Raw genomic sequence first — 19391 nt, 5'->3', positions numbered from 1 at the left:
TTCTTTTTGGCATTAGGGATCAAACCCACTGCTTTGTAGAGACTAAACCCATGCTCTGCCAACTCCTCCAATCTCTAGTACATTTTCCACATAGTTTGATAAAGTGGATATGAGAATGTGTGTTATTTGCTCAGTTGCAATCACAAGGGGTAATCAATAGTTTTATTCTTTCAAGTCAGACAATTATGCTGCATAAATATAGTTAAACTTCAATATAAGGTTTTGGATTTAAATTTTAAAATGGGGGTATACATGTACAGAAGTGCATTTATGCAAATTATTCAGTTAGTCATGAGGCACTCAAATTTTTAGCGTGAACACACCCATATGAAGTAGAAAATAAAATCCTACATTTTTGTATTCATTTAAAAGACAAGTTCCTAGTTTGATAATCCCCCAACAGCAAAAAAAAAAAAAAAAAAAAAAAAAAAAAAAAAAAAAAAAAAAAAAAAAAGTAAAAAATAACAAAAGAAAAAAATGTGAAATGTTAACAAAATGAACAAGAGGCACTGAGTTTTTAAACCTATGACCAAACACCCACAATCAAATTGTTTTACTATTAGTCTGTTCTGTTTTCCACCATCTGTATTACCAATAGTGTGTCAAGTTGTTTTGAAAAAGTAAAGCTTTTTCAAATACTTTTTCTTTTATATGTAGGAAGTTTTCACCTGGCTTTTCTTTAAATCATTTAATTGTTTTTAGTAGTCTGGGTAGTGGCTCTATTTTTCTCATACAGTGAGGCCACTGACATTTGTTTCCTATAGATTGTGTCTGTCCTTGAGGCTTTTCCTTAAAATATCATTTGCTAAACCGATTTCTTTAATGAACTTTAGTATACTACAATATGTCTAATTTTTGAAGCCCAAATGTGCATGGCTGATTCAGTGTCCTGTTGACGACCTTATTATGACTCTGACAGCTGTCATCTATCCTGGATTAAGATGTAAAGATATTGTAAACAGGACGCCCAAGCATGAGAGACCATTCTTCTCTGAACATATTTCTGTCAGTCTTTTGTGTCACATATCTGAATATGTTGGGGTGTGCATCATGCATCCGGTAGATGACAACAATAAGTGGTGAGCCTGTGGCTCTGTCCTGCTGAATGAGAGTTAAGAGCAGACCAGTTTTTGTTTGAGGAAGTAGCCGTTTTTGTAAAGGCCTGGAGGAAGCACTGGGGCTAACCTGTCATGGCTGTGGAGTCAATTGGAGGCAGAGGAGTGCACCCTGGTCTGAACCTTCCCAGAGCATCCCTTTTTGAGAGACTTGCAGTTTGCACCGGACGCATCATGGGGAAAAGACTTTCACACAAACAGACAATGAATTAGGTGACATAACAGCCCCTTTCCTGTCTCTCATTTCTTTGATAGTTTGGCTTCCTCAGGGGGACAAAAATCTACGATTGTTTAATTTGTTTCCTGTTTCATTGTGTATACTTTGCAGCTGTTCCCCCCTCTTCTTAAGAATTTTTTTTTTTTAAATCACCAAATTTTGAGAGGACAGCCTTCAAGAGGCTGAGCTGACTGAACTGTTTAGTCACTCGACACTGCCATTTGCTTTTTCTAATGCTGTGCGCCTGTGTCCTGCATTGGCGACTGCTGAAGTAAGCAAGGCCCCCGGTGCATGAAGGGTATTTAGAAGACATGCAGTGGAATACAGGTGCTAAGCATGTGAGACTCTGTTTCCTGGGCCATTGGTGGAATGTCATTTGGTCTTTGCTGCAGGGAGGGCCATGGGAAAGCTCTGGGCTCTGAGAGCCAAACACTGAGCCTTAACAGCACAGCCCAAAAGGATGGTTTTGAACTACTGTAGAAGGCTGGCTTAAAGTGTGCACAGACTTCTTGTTGTCATAGTTTATTAATAGGGAAATTATCATCCATGTATGGCAGCATGAATGTTTTTATAAACGTGTGCAGCCATCTAAACAACTCCATATTTGCAAGAGATTTTTCACCTTTCTGTACTGATAAATTATCTGAGTAAAATCTGCCCTTTTGTTTTCTCCTTATAAACTGTTTTTTTACAACCAAGTGCTAACTTTTATTTTTAGAAAATAAAATTTATTAATGAGGCAAGCTGAAATATTTATGGTACAAGGGGGAGATTGGTGTTTATAGGGCACTTCTCTTCACTCATTAGCTGCTTTTTAATCATGCGTGCTCTAAGCCTGACAAAAATCTTGTGTAAAATAAGAAATTACTATCACCTGTCATAATCTTTCTGAAGAAACCTTCTTATCATTTTGGATAGTTAAAACCAACCAGGGAGGCTGGAGAGCAGATGACATTCTTACCCAAAAATGATTGTTTCTTTCCCTTGGGCACTTTGATCTGTGTTTTTAACTGCTCTGTCCACAGAAACATTCATGAGGCAGGAACAGGCCTACAGGGCCTGGATGGGCCCTTGAGAGGATGGGGTGCAGGGAGAACACTGTGCAGCCACAGTGTGAGAGCTCATTAGTGCTAACAAATGAGCCTCGTCTCTAAGTCCGGAGGACAGGCACATCACATCACTCTTGATAAAGGAGACGGCTTTACCTTCTAAGGCTTTTCTAACTTGAGTGTGCCCTATTGCCAAATTCAAAGGCATATTTTGCCCTAGATGGAGATCACTCACTTCGATATGGCATTTCATGCCTTCATAAGTTGGGATCACTCCTGAGATGCCACCTCACACATGCGGAGTAAAGAGGTACATCTAACAATTTGGCTGCTATCATATTCAAATGTGATTATTTCATATTTGTAAATGGATTTTTTGTTTGCTTTTGCTCTTTGAATTTAGTTATTAGTTAGATATTGCTGCATAGACATTAGTGAGTGCTTAAAACAACAAGTCCAGAGTCACCTTTCTTGGATGCAGGCAGGATTCAGAGGATCTGCCCTGGGTCATCTGGTTCAGTGTCTGTAGCCAGCTCTGCTCTCAGGACAGATAGTACTGAACTACAAACTACAGATGGACTTTTGGTGGGTGAGGCTGGCAGTTGCTGGGAGCACTGCTTCCTTACCAAACATGAGCCTCCCTCTAGGCAACTCACCATAGGGCAGTTGGCTTCCTTCTCAGTGAACCAGAGATGAGCAGCCAAGGAGATGCCAAAGTCACAGCCAAAATCCTTTTGCATCTCAACAAGAAATCCCAGGATTTTTACTCTATTCATTGGGAGTACATTTAGGCAAGCCTGCCCTCAGGAGGAGGGTAAGACACCCCGTAACAGGCATAGTGGGGCTTGCCAGGATCGGCTTTAAAACCTCGTTTCTTCACTCAACTGGGCTGTCCTAATTTTCTTCCTGAGCTCTTTGGACTGCGCTGTAAATAATGGTAATTGATGGATAGTTTTATGTCAATGTAGTACAAGCTACATCCGTTTGAGAGGCGAGACCCTCAAAGAAGAATGCCTCCATAAGCTCAGGCTGTATGCACGCCTGTAGGGCATTTTTTTTTTTTTTAAATTAGTGATTGGCGTGAGAGGACTCAACCCACTCACCCTTGGGTAGTGGTCCTTGGTTCTATTAGAAAGCAGGCTGAGCAAACCATGGGGAGCAAACCAGTAAGGCCGTACACCTCCATGGCCTCTTCATCAGCTCCTACCTCCAGGATCCTGCCTTGTTTGAGTCCCTGTCCTGACTTCATTTGTTGATAAACAGTGATGTGGAAGGGTACGCCAAACCCTTTCCTCCCCAACTCGCTTGTGGGTCATGGTGTTTCATCAAAGCAGTAGAAACACTGACCAAGACTGGAGGATGTGAAGTGGGAAGCCTAAAAGAGGCTTTAAAAAAAAATCTCCTGAATGAATCATGGGAAGCTTTGTCAGCACACATACTCCAGCTGTGAATGCTATAGAATGCTGCAGGTTGAGGCTGTGAAACGCCGCCCAGCAGAGCATCCACAGCACATTCGCTATCATGTTCTGAGAAGGGCCAGTGTGGAGAACAGAGGGTGTGTGGAGGGGTCTAAAGCTTCGCTAGGGCCTTGACATTTAACTAAGAGAAAGCTATGCACTGTATGGACATGGGTATGGTGCCAAGGTCAACACTTGCTGATGACTCAAACTAGATCGCTGGCCACAAACCCACTGGCTGCTCTGCCCACAGTGTCACGTGTGTGAGAGAAGAGCAGGCTATGTTACAGAGAAAACTGCTCTATAGGCGGTGTGCAGACCAGGGCTTGACAGGGTGAGCGAGCTGCTGCAAGTTTCTGCAAAGACAGATAGATAAGTGCACTGTGGATGGGTATGAAAGTGGAGTCACATGGGTGATTTCCATTTCTCTCTTGACCCAAACTTTTATAGAATTCAGTAATATGGCTATGTGGTGCGCACTAACATTGAAAAACAACAACAAAAAATTGTAAGGGCCTTGGGGGCGGGGGTAGGTCAGTTGATGAAGAGCTTCCTTCATTAGCTTGAGGACCTGTTCAGATTCCCAGCACCCACATGAAAAAGCCAGCTGCCACAGCACACGTCTGTAACCCCAGTGCTGGGTGTTACAATGGGATCCCTGACGCTCATTCTCATTGGCCATTTATTCTAATTGAAGTGACGAGTTTCAGGTTCAATGAGAGACCTGTCTCAAAAATAAACGTAGAGCATTAATCAAGGAAAGACACCTGACCTAAACCCCCAGCTTACATATGCCCACATACATGTTCACATGCCCACTGACATGTATCACACACAACACACTACATACAATATTTTTTTAAGAAATAATTTTCTTTCTCTTCTCTTTTACTGACTCTTCCCTGACTGTCTTAAAACCCTACCAATCCCTCTGTTGGTTTGTAAGGGTTTTAAGCAGCCCGCACTGATGTGAGGCTTCCTTGTGGACTGCTTCCATTCAAGTATATCAGTTTTAGGCTTCTGGCTGTATTTTAATAAATTAGCTTTATTTTCAATTGGAAAGTAAAAACTGCGTATGGCAGGTGTGCTGTTTTAAAATATGTATGTGTATGCTCAGTGGTCAAGTGTTTGCCTTCCATGCTCTGAAAAAAAAATGTGTATGTTACGGAATATCCAGAAAAAAAATGTATGTATGCTAAGGAGTACCTCATGTGGGCTAATTACCATATGGATTACATCACATGCTTAGTTTTTGTGATGAGAACACTTCACAATTATTCAAGGTACAGGGCACTATGCTGGTAAAGGCGTCTTTTAATGCATTCCTTCCAAGATAATTTTGTGTGCTTGGATTGAAATTTCCACATTTCCCCGCCTTCAGCTCCCGAGAAACACCATCCAACATCCTACTTTTATTATTTCATGTTTATTTTAGGTTCTACATATACATGACCTCGTGCAGTGTTTATTTTTCTCTGCCTGATTGACTTCTCTCAATGTCCCCCCCCTCATCCATGCTGTTACAAGTGACAGAATTTTCTTCATTTTAAAAGCAAAATAGTATTCTACACCAATTTTTTTTAAATCAATTCATTTGTTGCTGTACACACTGTCGTTTGAAACTGTATCTTCACTGTTGGGAATAGTTCTCAGTGAGCATGGGAGATGTCTTGACTCACTGATTTCATTTACTTTTGATTCATGCCCAGTATTGGAATTGCTATACAGTAGATGTAATTTTTGTTTTTTGTGGAGCCTCCACATCATTTTCCATAGGGCTCTGTTGGTTTAGAGTCCCACCACTGGGTACCAAGTTTGACTTTTCCCTGTATGTTCACCAGTATTTTTTTTCAGGGGGAGGGACTAGAGGAATTGGGGTTAAGATAGGATCTCATGTAGCCCAGGCTGGCTTCAAACTCATTATATAGCCTAGGCTACCCTTGAATTCCTAACCCTTCTTCCCCCATCTCCCAAATGCTGGGATTACAGGTGTGAGTCGTTACGGCAACTCTCTTTATCTTTTTTGGTAATAGATGTTCTAATGGGTGTGAAATGATATTATTTTAATTACATTTCTCTAATGATTTGTAATGTTGGTCATTTTGTTGTTGTTGTTAGTTTTGTATCTGTTGACCATGTGTGTTTTCTTGGGAGAAATTTCTGTTTGGATCCTTTGCCTCATTTTTACTTTGTTGCCTGTATTTGGGGGGTCATATTTAAGATACTATTGCAGCCCAACACCATGGAACATGAGCTCTGGATTCTTCTGGTAGGTTACAGTTTCAGGCCTCCTTCATAAAATCTTCATCCATGTTAAACTGGTGTGTATGTGTTAGTTTCCTCATTATCCCTGAGGTATACATTTCAACCCCTGCCTCAGTGGATACCTGAAACTGGGGGCAGTGCCAGATCCCCATAGATGAGCACTGTGATGTTATGTCGTCAGTTTGATAGCTGAAGGTACCAGTAAGTGACTGTGAGCTGGTAGTCTATACTGTGTGGATCCTCAGGGCAGCGGCTGATTCATATATTAAGTGGGATCATGCTGGGTGCCATGAAGTTTTACCATGTTACTGAGGATGGAACACAATTTAAAGCTTTTAAATTACTTCTGGAATTTTCCATTTCATATTCTCATACCATAGTTGACCACAGGGAACTAAACCATGCAAAGCTAAAGCAAACACAGGCAGACAACCGTCGAAGCTTTGAGATTAAGATCCAGTAGGTCCAGTTTTATCCACATGTGGACATTGATTTTCCCATCATTTGTGGCTTTGACGCCTATCTAAAATAATGTGTGTGGATTCCTTTCTGGGTTCTTTCTTCTGCCTCATTGGCCAATGTGTTTATTTTTTTTTTATTTTATTATTTTTTTTTTTGGTTTTTTCGAGACAGGGTTTCTCTGTGTAGCTTTGCGCTTTCTGGAGCTCATTGGTAGCCAGGCTGGCTCGAACTCACAGAGATCGCCTGGCTCTGCTCCAAGTGCTGGGATTAAAGGCGTGCGCCACCACGCCCGGCTTGTTTTTTTGTTTTTTTGTTTTTCGAGACAGGGTTTCTCTGTGTAGCTTTGCGCCTTTCCTGGAACTCACTTGTAGCCCAGGCTGGCCTTGAACTCACAGAGATCCGCCTGCTCTGCTCCGAGTGCTGGATTAAAGGCGTGCGCACCACCGCCCAATGTGTTTGTTTTTATGTCAGCACTGTACTGTTTAGATTGCCTTAGCATTATGGGATATCTTTAAGTCAGGTCTGGGATGAATTTAGGCTCTTTGATTATTTCATAAAATGCAGGATTTTTTTTAAATTTTATTTTTAAATTATTATTATTATTATTATTTTATTATTATTATTATTTTGGTTTTTCAAGACAGGGTTTCTCTGTGTAGCTTCGTGCCTTTCCTGGAACTTACTCTGTAGCCCAGGTTGGCCTCGAACTCACAGAGATCCAACTGCCTTTGCCTCCCGAGTGCTGGGTGTGCGCCACCACTGCCCAGCTAAAATGCAAGTTTTTAAAAAAATAATTTTAATGTCATAAGATTTTGATAGGAATAATATTAAATACACTGATGATTTATACTTCTATAGAAATGTTATAGTTTTCCTATGTTGATTGGTTATTATTTATCTTAACTGAACTTTGTAATTAGTTCTAATATTTTGATGCCATCTTTAGGTTTTTCTATACATACAACCATGTATGTATTTTCAAGCAGAGACAATTTTATTTCTTTCTGAGGTTGATACCTCATCCTCACCCCCTCACCCCCCCACCTCCCATTATAACTAGTTTCTGGCATCTTGACACAAACCTAGACATGCTTAGGAAGGGGAAAGTTCAACTGAGGAATTGTTTCCATCATATGGACTAGTAGACATGTCTGTGGGGCATGATCATCATTCGTGACTGGTGTGGGAAGGCCTGGTCCACTGTGGTACCATCCCTGGGCAGGTGGGGCCTGGATGTAAGAGAGGGAGCAGGGGAAACCAGTGCGTAAGCAATGTTTTTCTGTCGTTCCTTCTCCAACTTTCTACCTCCAGGCTCCTGACGGGGGCTTCCTTTGACAATGAACCTGTAACCCCTGAGCCAAATGAACCCTTTCCTCCCCAATCCGTTTTTGACCAGTGTTTCATCACAAGAGCAGCAAAGCAGACCAGGACACTTGCCTCATCTCCCTGGCTCAGACCAAGAGTAGTGTATTGCGGAGAATCGGCAGAGGGGCCATATTTGTCTTAGTCTTCTCTTAGAGGAAGAGTTTTCAATTCTTTAATAGCTGAATTTGTTATCAATTATGAGATATTTTTACAAATGCATAGCGGTACATTCCATTTAGACTTTCTTTGTTGATAGATTTTTTTCTCCAACATAATATTTTTATTAATTATTTGGGAATTTCATAAAATGTACCCTGATCACACTCACTTCCAGTTCCTCCCAGGTCCACCCTCCCATCCTTGTGCGCCTCCCCACACCCCCTGCAAATACACCCAGTACCATTGTGTTGTTCATACACTCATTGGAGTACAGTCAAACTCCCAGTAGTAGCCAGCCTCTCAAAGAGTCAGCCCCTTTAAAGATAACTGAGTCCTTTGCCATTCCCCCACCAGAGGCCACCAACTGTGAAGAGCCACACCTCAGCATCCTTATCACAGTTTTTAAGGACTCTCTTTTGGGAGGGGGGTAGATTGTTTCAGAAGCCTTGAATATCTCTCATTTTCAATTATGAGTCTAGAGTCATTAATACCATTGCAACAGAAGCTTCCTTGCCCATAACAGCCAGAGCAGCATGGATCATGGACTTCCACATGGTTTCCCGCAGCTGCACACGCCATGGACATCCACATGGTCTCCAGTGAGATCATGGACTGTGGACCTCATCATGGCCTCCAGACCATGTGCTGCTGCTGGACCTTGGACAACAGCCGCCCCCCCCTCCCCCCCAGCTGCAGCATGAATCACAGGCATCAACATGACCCTTGGTGGCAGGATCTTAGTTGACAGTTTTGATCATAGAACAGTTGAATTTTTGTTAAAGACTTTTTTTTCTGTATGATGATTATTTGATTCTCTCCATCATTCTGTTACTATGGTGTGTCACTTACAAAGACCATATAATCTCAGAACAATCCACTTGGACTTTCTGAAAGATCCTTAACTTGCTGTTGAATTCAGTTTGCTCTTATCTTATGGAGCACTTTAGTGCCTAGGATAGTCAGCAATATGGGAGTGCAATTTAACATATATTTTCTTATGTTTTCCTCATCTAGCATCAGGATTAAGGCAATGCTGTCTTCATAAAATAAATTTGGAAGTGTTTTCTTTCAATTTTTAGGAGAATTAATATGTCTTTGAGTATTCAATGGAATCTAGAACTGAAGCTATCAGGCCCTGGGCTTTCCCATAATGGGCAAGTTGTATGATTCACCCAGTCTCCTTCCTCATTTCTAGTTGGTTCAGAGTTTTTCTTTCTTTCTTTTTTTTTTTTTTTTTTTTTTTTTTTTTTTTTTTACTTTGCCTTTCTAGTTTGTATCCAGCTCTCGACTCACAGGATCCCCTGCTCTGCCTCCCAGTGCTATTGCTGAGCCCCGGCTCTCAGAGTTTTTATTTCTTCATTACCCTGTCTGCCTTGGTTATCAGCTAAACACAGCTTAGAGTCATCTGAGAGATCAGATTAGCTGATGGGCATATTGATGGGATATTTGTATCGACACAAGAGGACCTAGCTCACTGAGGTTCATACCATCCCTAAGCAGGTGGTCTTGGGCTATGTACGGAAGCAATCTTAGCATAAGCCCAGGAGTGAGCTATCTAGAAAGCAGTACTCACCCACGGTTTCTGCTGTACCTCCCTGGCTGTGAGTGAGTTCCCCAGTCAGGAGTTGTGTGGAATAACAAGCCATGCCACCTTCGGCTTCCTGTCCTGAGTCCTGCCCTGACTTCCCTCACTAGTGGACTGTAACCTGGCAGTCTAAGATGAAACAAGCCCTTTCCTCCTAAGGTTGCTTTGGGTCAGAGTGTTTTTATCACAGAAACGGAAAGGGAACTCGCATAGCATCTCAATGGTGTGTGTGTGTGTGTGTGTGTGTGTGTGTGTGTGTGTGTGTGTGTGTAGGAACTTTCCACTTTCACTGTGAAAGTTTGGCAAACATTGTTCACAGTAGCCTGCCACACTCCCCAGTATTTCTCTGGTGTAAATGATGTTGTGTCTGCTTTCATTTCTGATTTTAGTTTTGAATCTTCGCTCTGATTTTTTGAAGGTTATTTTTTTAATCACTTTTGGTTATCTTTATAAGAAAACTAACTCTTAGATTTAATATTCTGTTGTTTTTCTAATCTTGTTTCATTGCTGTTCCAATCTTTAGTATTTCCTATTTTCTACTAACTTTAGGTTTAATTTCTTGGTATTCTTCAGTTTCTTAAGGTATATATCGTTAGTGTGAGATCTTCTTTTTGTGTTTACTTTTCTTATAATTACTTTTGCTGCATCCTGTCAGCATTGGTATGAATTTTGTTCCTTTTATCTCAACATATTTTTATATCTCCCTTTTGTCTTCTTCTTTGATTTATTGGTTGTTCAGAGGCACAGTTTTGATGTTCTTCTTTTCAGTTTCAATGTTTCCAATAATTTTTCGGAAATTCCTGTTAGCAATTTTGAGTGTTATAACTCTATGGTCAGTAATGATACATGATGAAAGTCCAGTCTTGTCAAGCTTTTAAACCTGGTTCTGTGGCATGAGAAGTATTCTTTTCTGGAGATTCCTTTCTGTGTGCTCGAGAAGAACATATATTGTGCTGTTAGGTAGAGTAGTCTGTCCATGGATAGTAGGTTTGTTTAGTCTACAGTCAGTTTACATCAGATATTTCATTATTGATTTTCTGTCTAAATGACTTGTCTTTGATGAAACTTGGGTACCAGACTCTTACTGTTATTGTGTTATAATCTCTCTCCTTTATACCTGTCAGTATTTATGTATTTAGGTGTTCCTATATTGGACACAGGCACACTTAAAACTGTTATAACCTCTTGATGACAGCCACATTGTCACTATATAATGACGTTTGTTGCCTTATCGTACAATTTTTGTAAGTCTATTTTATGTGATGTAGGTATACGTACTCCTGTTTTCATTTCTATTGGCGTATCTTTCCCCATCCTTTCACCCCAAACCCATCTTTCATTTTTTGAATGGCTGAGTAATATCCCATTGTGTAAATGTACCACATTTTTTTTAAAACCATTCCTCTGCTGAGAGACCTCTAGGTTGTTTCCAATTTTTGTTTAAGAATAGAGCAGCAGCCGGGTGGTGGTGGCACACACCTTTAATCCCAGCACTCGGGAGGCAGAGCCAGACAGATCTCTGTGAGTTTGAGGCCAGCCTGGTCTACAGAGTGAGATCCAGGAAAGGTGCAAAGCTACACAGAGAAACCCTGTCTCGAAAAAACCAAAAAAAAAAAAAAAAAAAAAAAAAAAAAAAAAAAAAAAAAAAAAAAAAAAAAAAAAAAAAAAAAAAAAAAAAAGAAAGGAAGGAAGGAAGGAATGAAGGAAGGAAAAGAAAAGAATATAGCAGCAATGAACATGGTTGAGCAAGTGCCTCTGCAGTAGGTTGAAGTGACCTTTGGGGTATATGCTCAAAAGTGGTGTAACTGAATCTTGAGGTAGATCGATTCCCTTTTTCTGAGGAACTGCCATACTGATGTACATAGTGACTGTACAATTTTGCATTCCACCAGTAATGGATACTATTCACCTTATTCTATATCCTTTCCAGCATAAGCTGTTATTTATTTTATTGATCTTAGCCATTCTGATCGATATAAGATTAATTCTCAAAGTAGTTTTGATTTGAATTTCCCTGATGGCTAAGGATATTAAACATTTCAAGTGTTTTTCAGCCTTTTGAGTTTCATCTATTGAGAATTCTCTGTTTAAATCTGTACCCCATTTTTTTAATTGGGTTGTTTCCTTGATACCTAGTTTATTGAGTTCTTTATATATTTTGTATAATAGCCCTCTATCAGATATGTTGTTGGTAAAAATCATTTTCCATTCTGTAGGCTGTCACTTTGTCTGAATGACAGTGTCCTTTGCCTTACAGAAACTTTTCAGTTTCATGAGATCCTATTTATTGTGTTGATCTTAGTGCCTGTGCTAATGGTGTTCTGTTAATAAAGTCTTTCCTGTGCCAATGAGTTTAAGGCTATTCCCAACTTTCTCTTCTATCAGGTTCAATATATCTGATTTTATGTTGAGGTCTTTGATCCACTTAGAATTGAGTTTTGTGCAGAATGATTAGTATGAATCAATTTTCGTTCTTCTATATGCAGCCATCCAGTTTAATCAGCACCATTTGTGGAAAATACCATCTTTTTTTCTAGACTTCTTCATCAATAATCAGGTGTCCATAGATGTGTGGATTTATGCCTAGGTCTTCAATTAGATTCTATTTTTCAACATGTCTGTTTTTATGCCAATACTATGCTGTTTCTATTAATATAGCTCTAGCACAATTTGAGGTTGGAGATGGTGATACCTCCACCAGTTCAATTATTTAGGTTTGTTTTAGCTATCTTATATTTTTTTGTGTTTTATTATGAAGTTGAAAACTGTCCTTTCAAGATCTGTGAAGAATTTTGTTGGAATTTTGATAGGGATTGCATTGAATCTGTAGATTGCTTTTGATAGGCTGGCCATTTTTATTATATTAATCCCACTGAACATGAGCATGGGAAACCTTTCCACCTTCTGATATCTTCTTAAGTTTCTCTAGTGTCTTAAAGTTTTTATCATACAAGTCTTTCACTTTTTGGTTAAAGTTACTTCAAGATGTTTTATATTTTTTGAGGCTATTGTGAAGGTGTTTTTTCCCTGTTGTTTTTTTTTTTCATTCCATTTTCCATTTATATATAGGAAGGACGCTTATATTTGTGAGTTAATTTTCTATCCAGCTACTTTTCTGAAAGTGTTTATCAGCTGTAGGAATTCCACAGTGGAAGTTTTAGAGTCACTTGTGTATACTATCACATCATTCACAAATAAAGATACTTCAACTTCTTCCCTTCTAATTTGTACCCCCTTTATCGCCTTCAGTTGTCTTATTGCTCTAGCTAAGACTTCAAATTCTATATTGAATAGGTATGGAGGGAGTGGACAGCCTTGTCTTGCTCCTGATTTTAGTGGAATTTCTTTGAGTTTGTGTCCATTTAAGTTGATGTTGGCTATGGGCTTGCTGTAAGCTGCCTTTGTTAGGTTGAGGTATGTCCCTTGTATCACTAATCTCTCCAGGACTTTTATCATGAAGGGGTTTTGGATTTTGTCAAAGGCCTTTTCTGCATCTAATGAAATGATTAAGTAGTTTTGTCTTTCAGTTTGTTTATATGTTGGATTGTATTTATTGATTACATATGTTGAATCGTCCCTGCATCTCTGGGATGAAGCCTATTTGATCCCAGTGTATGATATTTTTGTTGTGTTCTTGGATTCAGCTTGCAAGTATTTTATTGACTATTTTTTTTGTATCTATGTTGATAAAGGAAATTGGTCTGTAATTCTCTTTCTTTGTTGGATCTTTATGTGGTTTGGTTTATAACCAGCATTTCTCTGTTTAATTTTTGTCTATATGACCTTTCTGTTGGTAAGAATGAAATATTAAAGTCTTCCACTATCAGCATGTGAGGATCAATATGTCATTTTAGCTTTAGTAGTGTTTCTTTTATGAACTTGGTTTCCCTTTGTTTGTTGCATAGATGTTAAGAATTTCAGTGTTCTCTTGATGGATTTTTCCTCTGATGAGTATGTAGTGTCCTTCCCTATCTCTTCTGATTAGTTTTTGGTTTGGCCTAATTTGTCAGATGTTAAAATGGTCACATCAGCTTGCTTCTTAGGTCCATTTGCTTGTAATATCATTTTACATCCTTTTACCCTAAGGTGATGTCTACCCTTGATGTCAAGATGTGTTTATTGGATGCACCAAAAGGATATTGTGTTTGCCTCCATTAGGTCAGTGTGTATCTTTTTATTGGAAAATGAGACCATTGATGTTGATAGCTATCAATGAGCAGTGTTTGTTGATTCCTGTTATTTTGTGTTATTTTTTGTTGGGGGTAGTGGTAGGTTTTGTGTGTGTGTGTGTGTGTGTGTGTGTGTGTGTGTGTGTGTGTTTTCTCCTCTCTTGATTCACTGGCCTAGGATTATTTATTGCTTGTGTTTTCTTGGATGTGGTTAACCTCTTTAGGCTAGAATTTTCCTTCTAGCACCTTGTGTAGGGATTATTGGTATTATCATGGAATATTTTATTTTCTCTATCAATGGTGGTTGAATGATTTGCTAGGTATAGTGGTCTTGTCTTGCATCTGTGGTCCCTTATAGAGTCTACAGCACATCTGTCTAGGCCCTTCTGGCTTTTTAGAGTCTCCGTTGAGAAGTCAGATATTATTCTAATAGGTGTGCCTTTATATGTTACTTGCTCTTTTCCCCTTGTAGCTTTTAATATTTTCTTTGTTTTGTACGTTTAATCTTTTGACTTTTATGTATCAGGGAATTTCTTTCCCTGTCCAGTCTATTTGGTTTCCTGTATGATTCTTATACTTTGATAGTCCTTTCCTTCTTTAGGTTAGGGGAATTTTTCTATGATTTTGTTGAAAATATTTTCTGTGCCTTTGATACGGGTTTCTTCTTCCTCTATTCCTATTATTCTTAGATTTGTCTTTTCATAGTGTTCCAGATTTCCTCGATGTTTTATGCTAGGATTTTTTTTTTTTAGATTACTATGTTCTTTGACTGAGGTATTCATTTCTTCTACAGTGTCTTCAATGCCTGAGATTCTCTCTTCCTTCTCTTTTATTATGTTGGTGAAAATTGCCTCCGAGGTTTCTGTTAAATTACCTAATTTTTTTCATTTCCCGATTTCCCTCTTCAAAGCTCAATTTTAAGTTTTCCTTTCTGATTCTATTTCTACTTTCAGGTCAGGTCTTGAACTGTTTTATTCATTTCCTTCCACTGTTTGCTTGTGTTTTTACAGATTTCTTTAAGGGATTTATTAATTTCCTCTTTAAAGACCTCTGTCATGTCCATAAAGGCTATTTTAAGGTTTTTGCCTGTTCTTTGGCTATGTTGCAATTCTCAGGGCCTACTGTGGTAGTTTGCAGAGCTCTGATGGCAATATATTGTCCTGGGTGTCATTGATTGTGTTTTTACATTGATGTCCAGGCATCCGACTATAATTCTAGGTGCCGATGTCTGGTCTTGTCTTTGTTGGGTTGTGGTTTTGTTTCTTGATTTCTGTCATCAGTCACCCTCTTTATTTATAAGGAGTGTGTGGTGGGTGTGTGTCCCTTGGTAGGGAACTTTTCTAGGATTCTGCTAGGTGTGGCCACTGGGGGTTCCTGGTAAAATGTGTTTCTATGCTTTGGGAGCTGACAATTAGGAATGGGGATGGGCTAGGAAAGGGGACTGAGGTGAAAAGCAGGTTGTTCCACCAGGATGTACTTAGTTCCATGGGAAGGTGGGGAGAGAGTGAGGAGAAGCCAGAACAGGTGGTCTATCATAGAGCTGGGCATGAGATTTGGGATTGGATTTGGAGGAGCTGAGGGAGAGTGAAGAGCTTCCCTAGCTAGAGTGGCCTGTGGGTTCCCAGAGAATTCCTCTGGAACTGGGGCTGGGATAAAGAAATGAATGTAGGGAAGGAAGGTTGAGGAGGAAGAGCTGTATGATCCACCTGAGATATGGGCTGAGAGAAAGGGGAGGTCGCAGCACGTGGTCTACCACAGAGTTGAAGGTGAGACTGGGGGATTAGATTAGGAGGAGAGGAGAGGTGGACATCTGAAGGTAACCTACATGCTCCTTCCCTTGTACATCATACCTCCATCTGTCTATAACCACTGCCCTCTATCTTTTGCCCAGAGAATTTAATGCACTGATGTCTAAGGTGATTGTTGATAGGTAAGACTTAATGTTGCTATTTTGTTCATTGTTTTCTGGTTGTTTTAGAGAGCCTTTTGTTCTTTCATCCACTCTTACTGTCTTTTGTGATTTGATCATTTTTCTTCGATTTTTCATGTTTTTCTTTTCCCCTTTGGCAAATACACTATAGGTTTTGCTTTATGGGTACAATTAAAGTCATGGAAAACATCTTATAGTGTAACAGTCAATTTTAAGCCTGATAACAATGTGACTTCTTTTGTTTATAAAACTTCTTCCTCTCAACATGTTCTGTTTTTTTTACATATTTTGATATTGTGTACTTATTAATACGTTATTTTTACTAATTTGAATGGAGTTATTCTGTTAAATCTAAGTTCATTCTTAGAATTTAAGGGCAAAGACCAGGTATTTTCACTTTTCTGTTTCCCATCCTACTCAATGCAATGGTGAACACAGAACACTATTCATTGCTTTGAGATTGACTTATCTGCTTAGAGAGAGAAACCATGTGATTTTTGATACCATTGTCCATGCTGCTATTGGGTTAGCCCGTGCTTGTTAATGACATTCTCCTCTCTTCTCTCTTCCCAATCACAGCATGTGCATTCCGATACAATGGGCTCTCCTTCGTCTACCTTATCTACCTCTTGCTCATTCCTCTGTTCTCGGAACCAACCAAAACAACGATGCAAGGTAAGATATTTTACGACTCCATAGCAGAGTTACACGCCTTGGATATGCTTCTAGACTTCCGGGTTTGTCTTTCTTCAGTGAGGAGGATAATATCTCGGCAGCAGGGGTGGGTTGTCCAGCGTTGTAATCCCTATCAGGTAGAGTAGAACAAATTTGTTTTGCATGTACATGTCTTTGTGACTTACACAGCCATTCTCCCTATGTGAGCTTGTAGGAGGACTTTTCTTTCCCACCCACCAGTTCCCAAGTAACTGACAAGGAGACTTAATATTAATTTTAAATGCTCAGTCATAGTTCAGGCTTATTACTAGCTCTTACAACTTAAATTAACCCACTTATATTAATCTACATTCAGTCACATGGCATCACTTCTCTTTCATCTTGCACCTCCTGTTTCTTCTCCATGTCTAGCTAGTAACTCCTCTGACTCCACCTTTCTTCTTCCCAGTGGCCTTAGTTTGATTTTCCAGCCTAATCTCGACCTGTCCAGCTATTGACCAGTCAGCTTCTTTATTAAACCAATCACAGAGACATATATTCACACAATGTAAAGGACTATTCCATGTGAGTTCCTTACTGAGTAGACCTTACTAAGAAAATCTGGTTTCTGTGTTTAATGACAACTGAGAGAACTGTCAATAAAAATAAGGCACATGGTATGGCAAAATGGGCACATACACTTGAATAATGTGTTGTTGGGGATAACATGGTCATTGAAAAGAGCAGAGCAACATCTGACACATTGAAGAATTTTCCTGGGAGAATTAGGTGTTTTTTGTTTGTTTGTTTGTTTTGTTTTTTTTTTTTTTTTTTTTTTTTTTTTTTTTTGCAATTCCTTGCTTGTTCATCAGTTGAGCTTTTTGTTTTGTTTTTGTTTTTTCCATATGCCTCAAGTACACAGTAAAAGCAAAGCTGTGTTGCAGACAGTATCCAAAGCAGGTTTTATGAGGCTTTTGATCCTTGTTAATTGTTCTGCAAGGCAGAGAAAAGAATAGTAAGTATTTTCCAGGGGTCTAGTTAGGTAGTGCATTCTGGTTTCTGATCACACTTAATTGAAGATCTTCCACAAATATGAAAATGAAGCTCCCTCAAGCTGGATAAAATAGACTGTTTTTGTGACATGTTGCCATTAGAAGAAATAAGGACCATGCCAAATGTTGTAGGTGAATGAACCAACTGTGTATTTCTATGACAGGAAAAGGAAATTAGGTTTGTCCTGACCTTCAGTGGCGTGGGAAAGGCCATTGGTGGTGACTGCCTTTTTAGTGATGGGCTCTTTGGGAGGAACAGCAAAGACCACAGTTGGGCAAAGGACAGCAAACAGCTTCATCTATCTCTTCCTCTCTGATTATGGAATTTAGGTAATGCTTTGCACATTCATTCTGGTGGTTGGAGCTATAGATGTTACACCTGTTTTCCTGACCCCAAAAGAATATCGACATTCATGATAGCTCTGAATTACTCATGTGCTTAATAGACCAAATTAACAAAAGCTGTAGAAACAGAAGTTTATGCAAATCCTTATCGAACAACAGTGTTTATGGAACTCCACCCACTGTAACCTTGCTCTAAAGAGTTCAACATAGTATTTCTGGCCTCAGAAAGAAGATTATAATGTACAGGTAACTCCTGTTCCAGGGCTTGAATGCATGCTGCAAAGGGAGATTTTGTGAGCCTTCAGAACACAGTGCTTTTAAAGAGAGTGCTTTTATATATTCAGCTGAATTATGTGTTGCTTCTATTCTATATAGTGTAGGCTCCTGTTCTATCTGGAGGTCAGGTAACCAGAATTTCCTCCACACTTTTCTGACAGTCCTTGGATTGTCCTCCCCTTCCCCAGTCATTAATCCTGAATCTGCAGCTATTTTGGAGGTGTTCATTGGGCTAAGCCCAGAACCCTGGCCTCAGTATACTGTTGGGAAGATGGTATATACAACATAGAATAAAAAAAACCACAAGTCCTTGGCATGTGCAGACATATCCTGTGAAGGAAAAGTTACAAGGTCAGTGCACAAAGAAGAATGCAGGCGTCTGCGGACTCTGGTCTTCTCAGAAGAGAATGGCAGGACAGGGTGGTTAGGAAACCCCTACACCAGCATCCGGAAGCAGCATCCTGGTGTTTCACCTTCCTCTTTCCTGCATCTCAGCACCAGGAAACATGACTGATGTTAACATAACCTCATCTTTTTGTTTGTTCATATAATCTACATGATTTTTATTTTCTGATCTGTAAGACTCAAAATCCATGCATTTCTAGTGACTGTGTGTAAAGGCAGAGTGGGTAGACATTTTTAGGTGGTATGAGGTCCTGCATGGAGTCCATGTACTCAAGCTATGTACCTGTCACAGAGGAGCACCATGGCCTTTCAGGGCAGACGTAGACCCCAATGCACTGAGCTGTGAAAGTTTGGGTTCATAACCACATCTCAGGAATTAGCTGCCAGGTGCATTAAACGGTTCTCAGCATGCTCTGCAGTGTGCCTCCCCAGAAAGTCCATGTCCAATCCATATGTAAATTTGAGTTGGCCCCAGGAGCTGATGCAGGAATTATTCCTTGTCAGGATACTGTATTATTAATACAGACACACCGAGCTAGAAATAAGATGCACACATACAGCAACTACCCCAGAATGCTCTGTCTCTCTACTTGTGTGGATGGACATCCTTGCTGGTGTGACTGGGCTTCCTCTCACTGTACTTACAGAGATGCCTGTTGTGTGGGAAACATCAATGTTCTAAGCTAGAGTGTACATTCTTTGATGTAGCCTTGGACTTACCCCAAATGGAAAATTTAAATTGTTTAAGTTAGAAACATCCACCTGTCTTGACCTTGGTGCCATCAGCAGGATGAAGAAGACTATTTGAATAGGGATGATGCTTTCCGGTGTCTGGGTTATAAACTGTACTGATGAGAAGGAGGGTGATCTAAAATCAGTCATATCC

At 39.7% G+C, this 19391-nt stretch overlaps 1 protein-coding gene across 1 annotated transcript in view; it reads left to right on the top strand.

The window, feature by feature from the left end:
- The window catches only part of Piezo2 (piezo type mechanosensitive ion channel component 2), a 405018-nt gene that overhangs the window by 56805 nt on the left and 328822 nt on the right, over positions 1 to 19391 (top strand). The window contains 1 exon segment of the mRNA XM_037197168.1: positions 16353 to 16448. Within this exon segment, the coding sequence (XP_037053063.1) occupies positions 16353 to 16448 (96 nt within the window).

This window comes from Peromyscus leucopus, chromosome 19 (genome assembly GCF_004664715.2).
Source record: "Peromyscus leucopus breed LL Stock chromosome 19, UCI_PerLeu_2.1, whole genome shotgun sequence".
In the NCBI taxonomy this organism is placed as follows: Eukaryota; Metazoa; Chordata; class Mammalia; order Rodentia; family Cricetidae; genus Peromyscus; species Peromyscus leucopus.
Note: the sequence above shows the minus strand (reverse complement) of the source record. Positions and strands in the feature narration are given on the sequence as shown.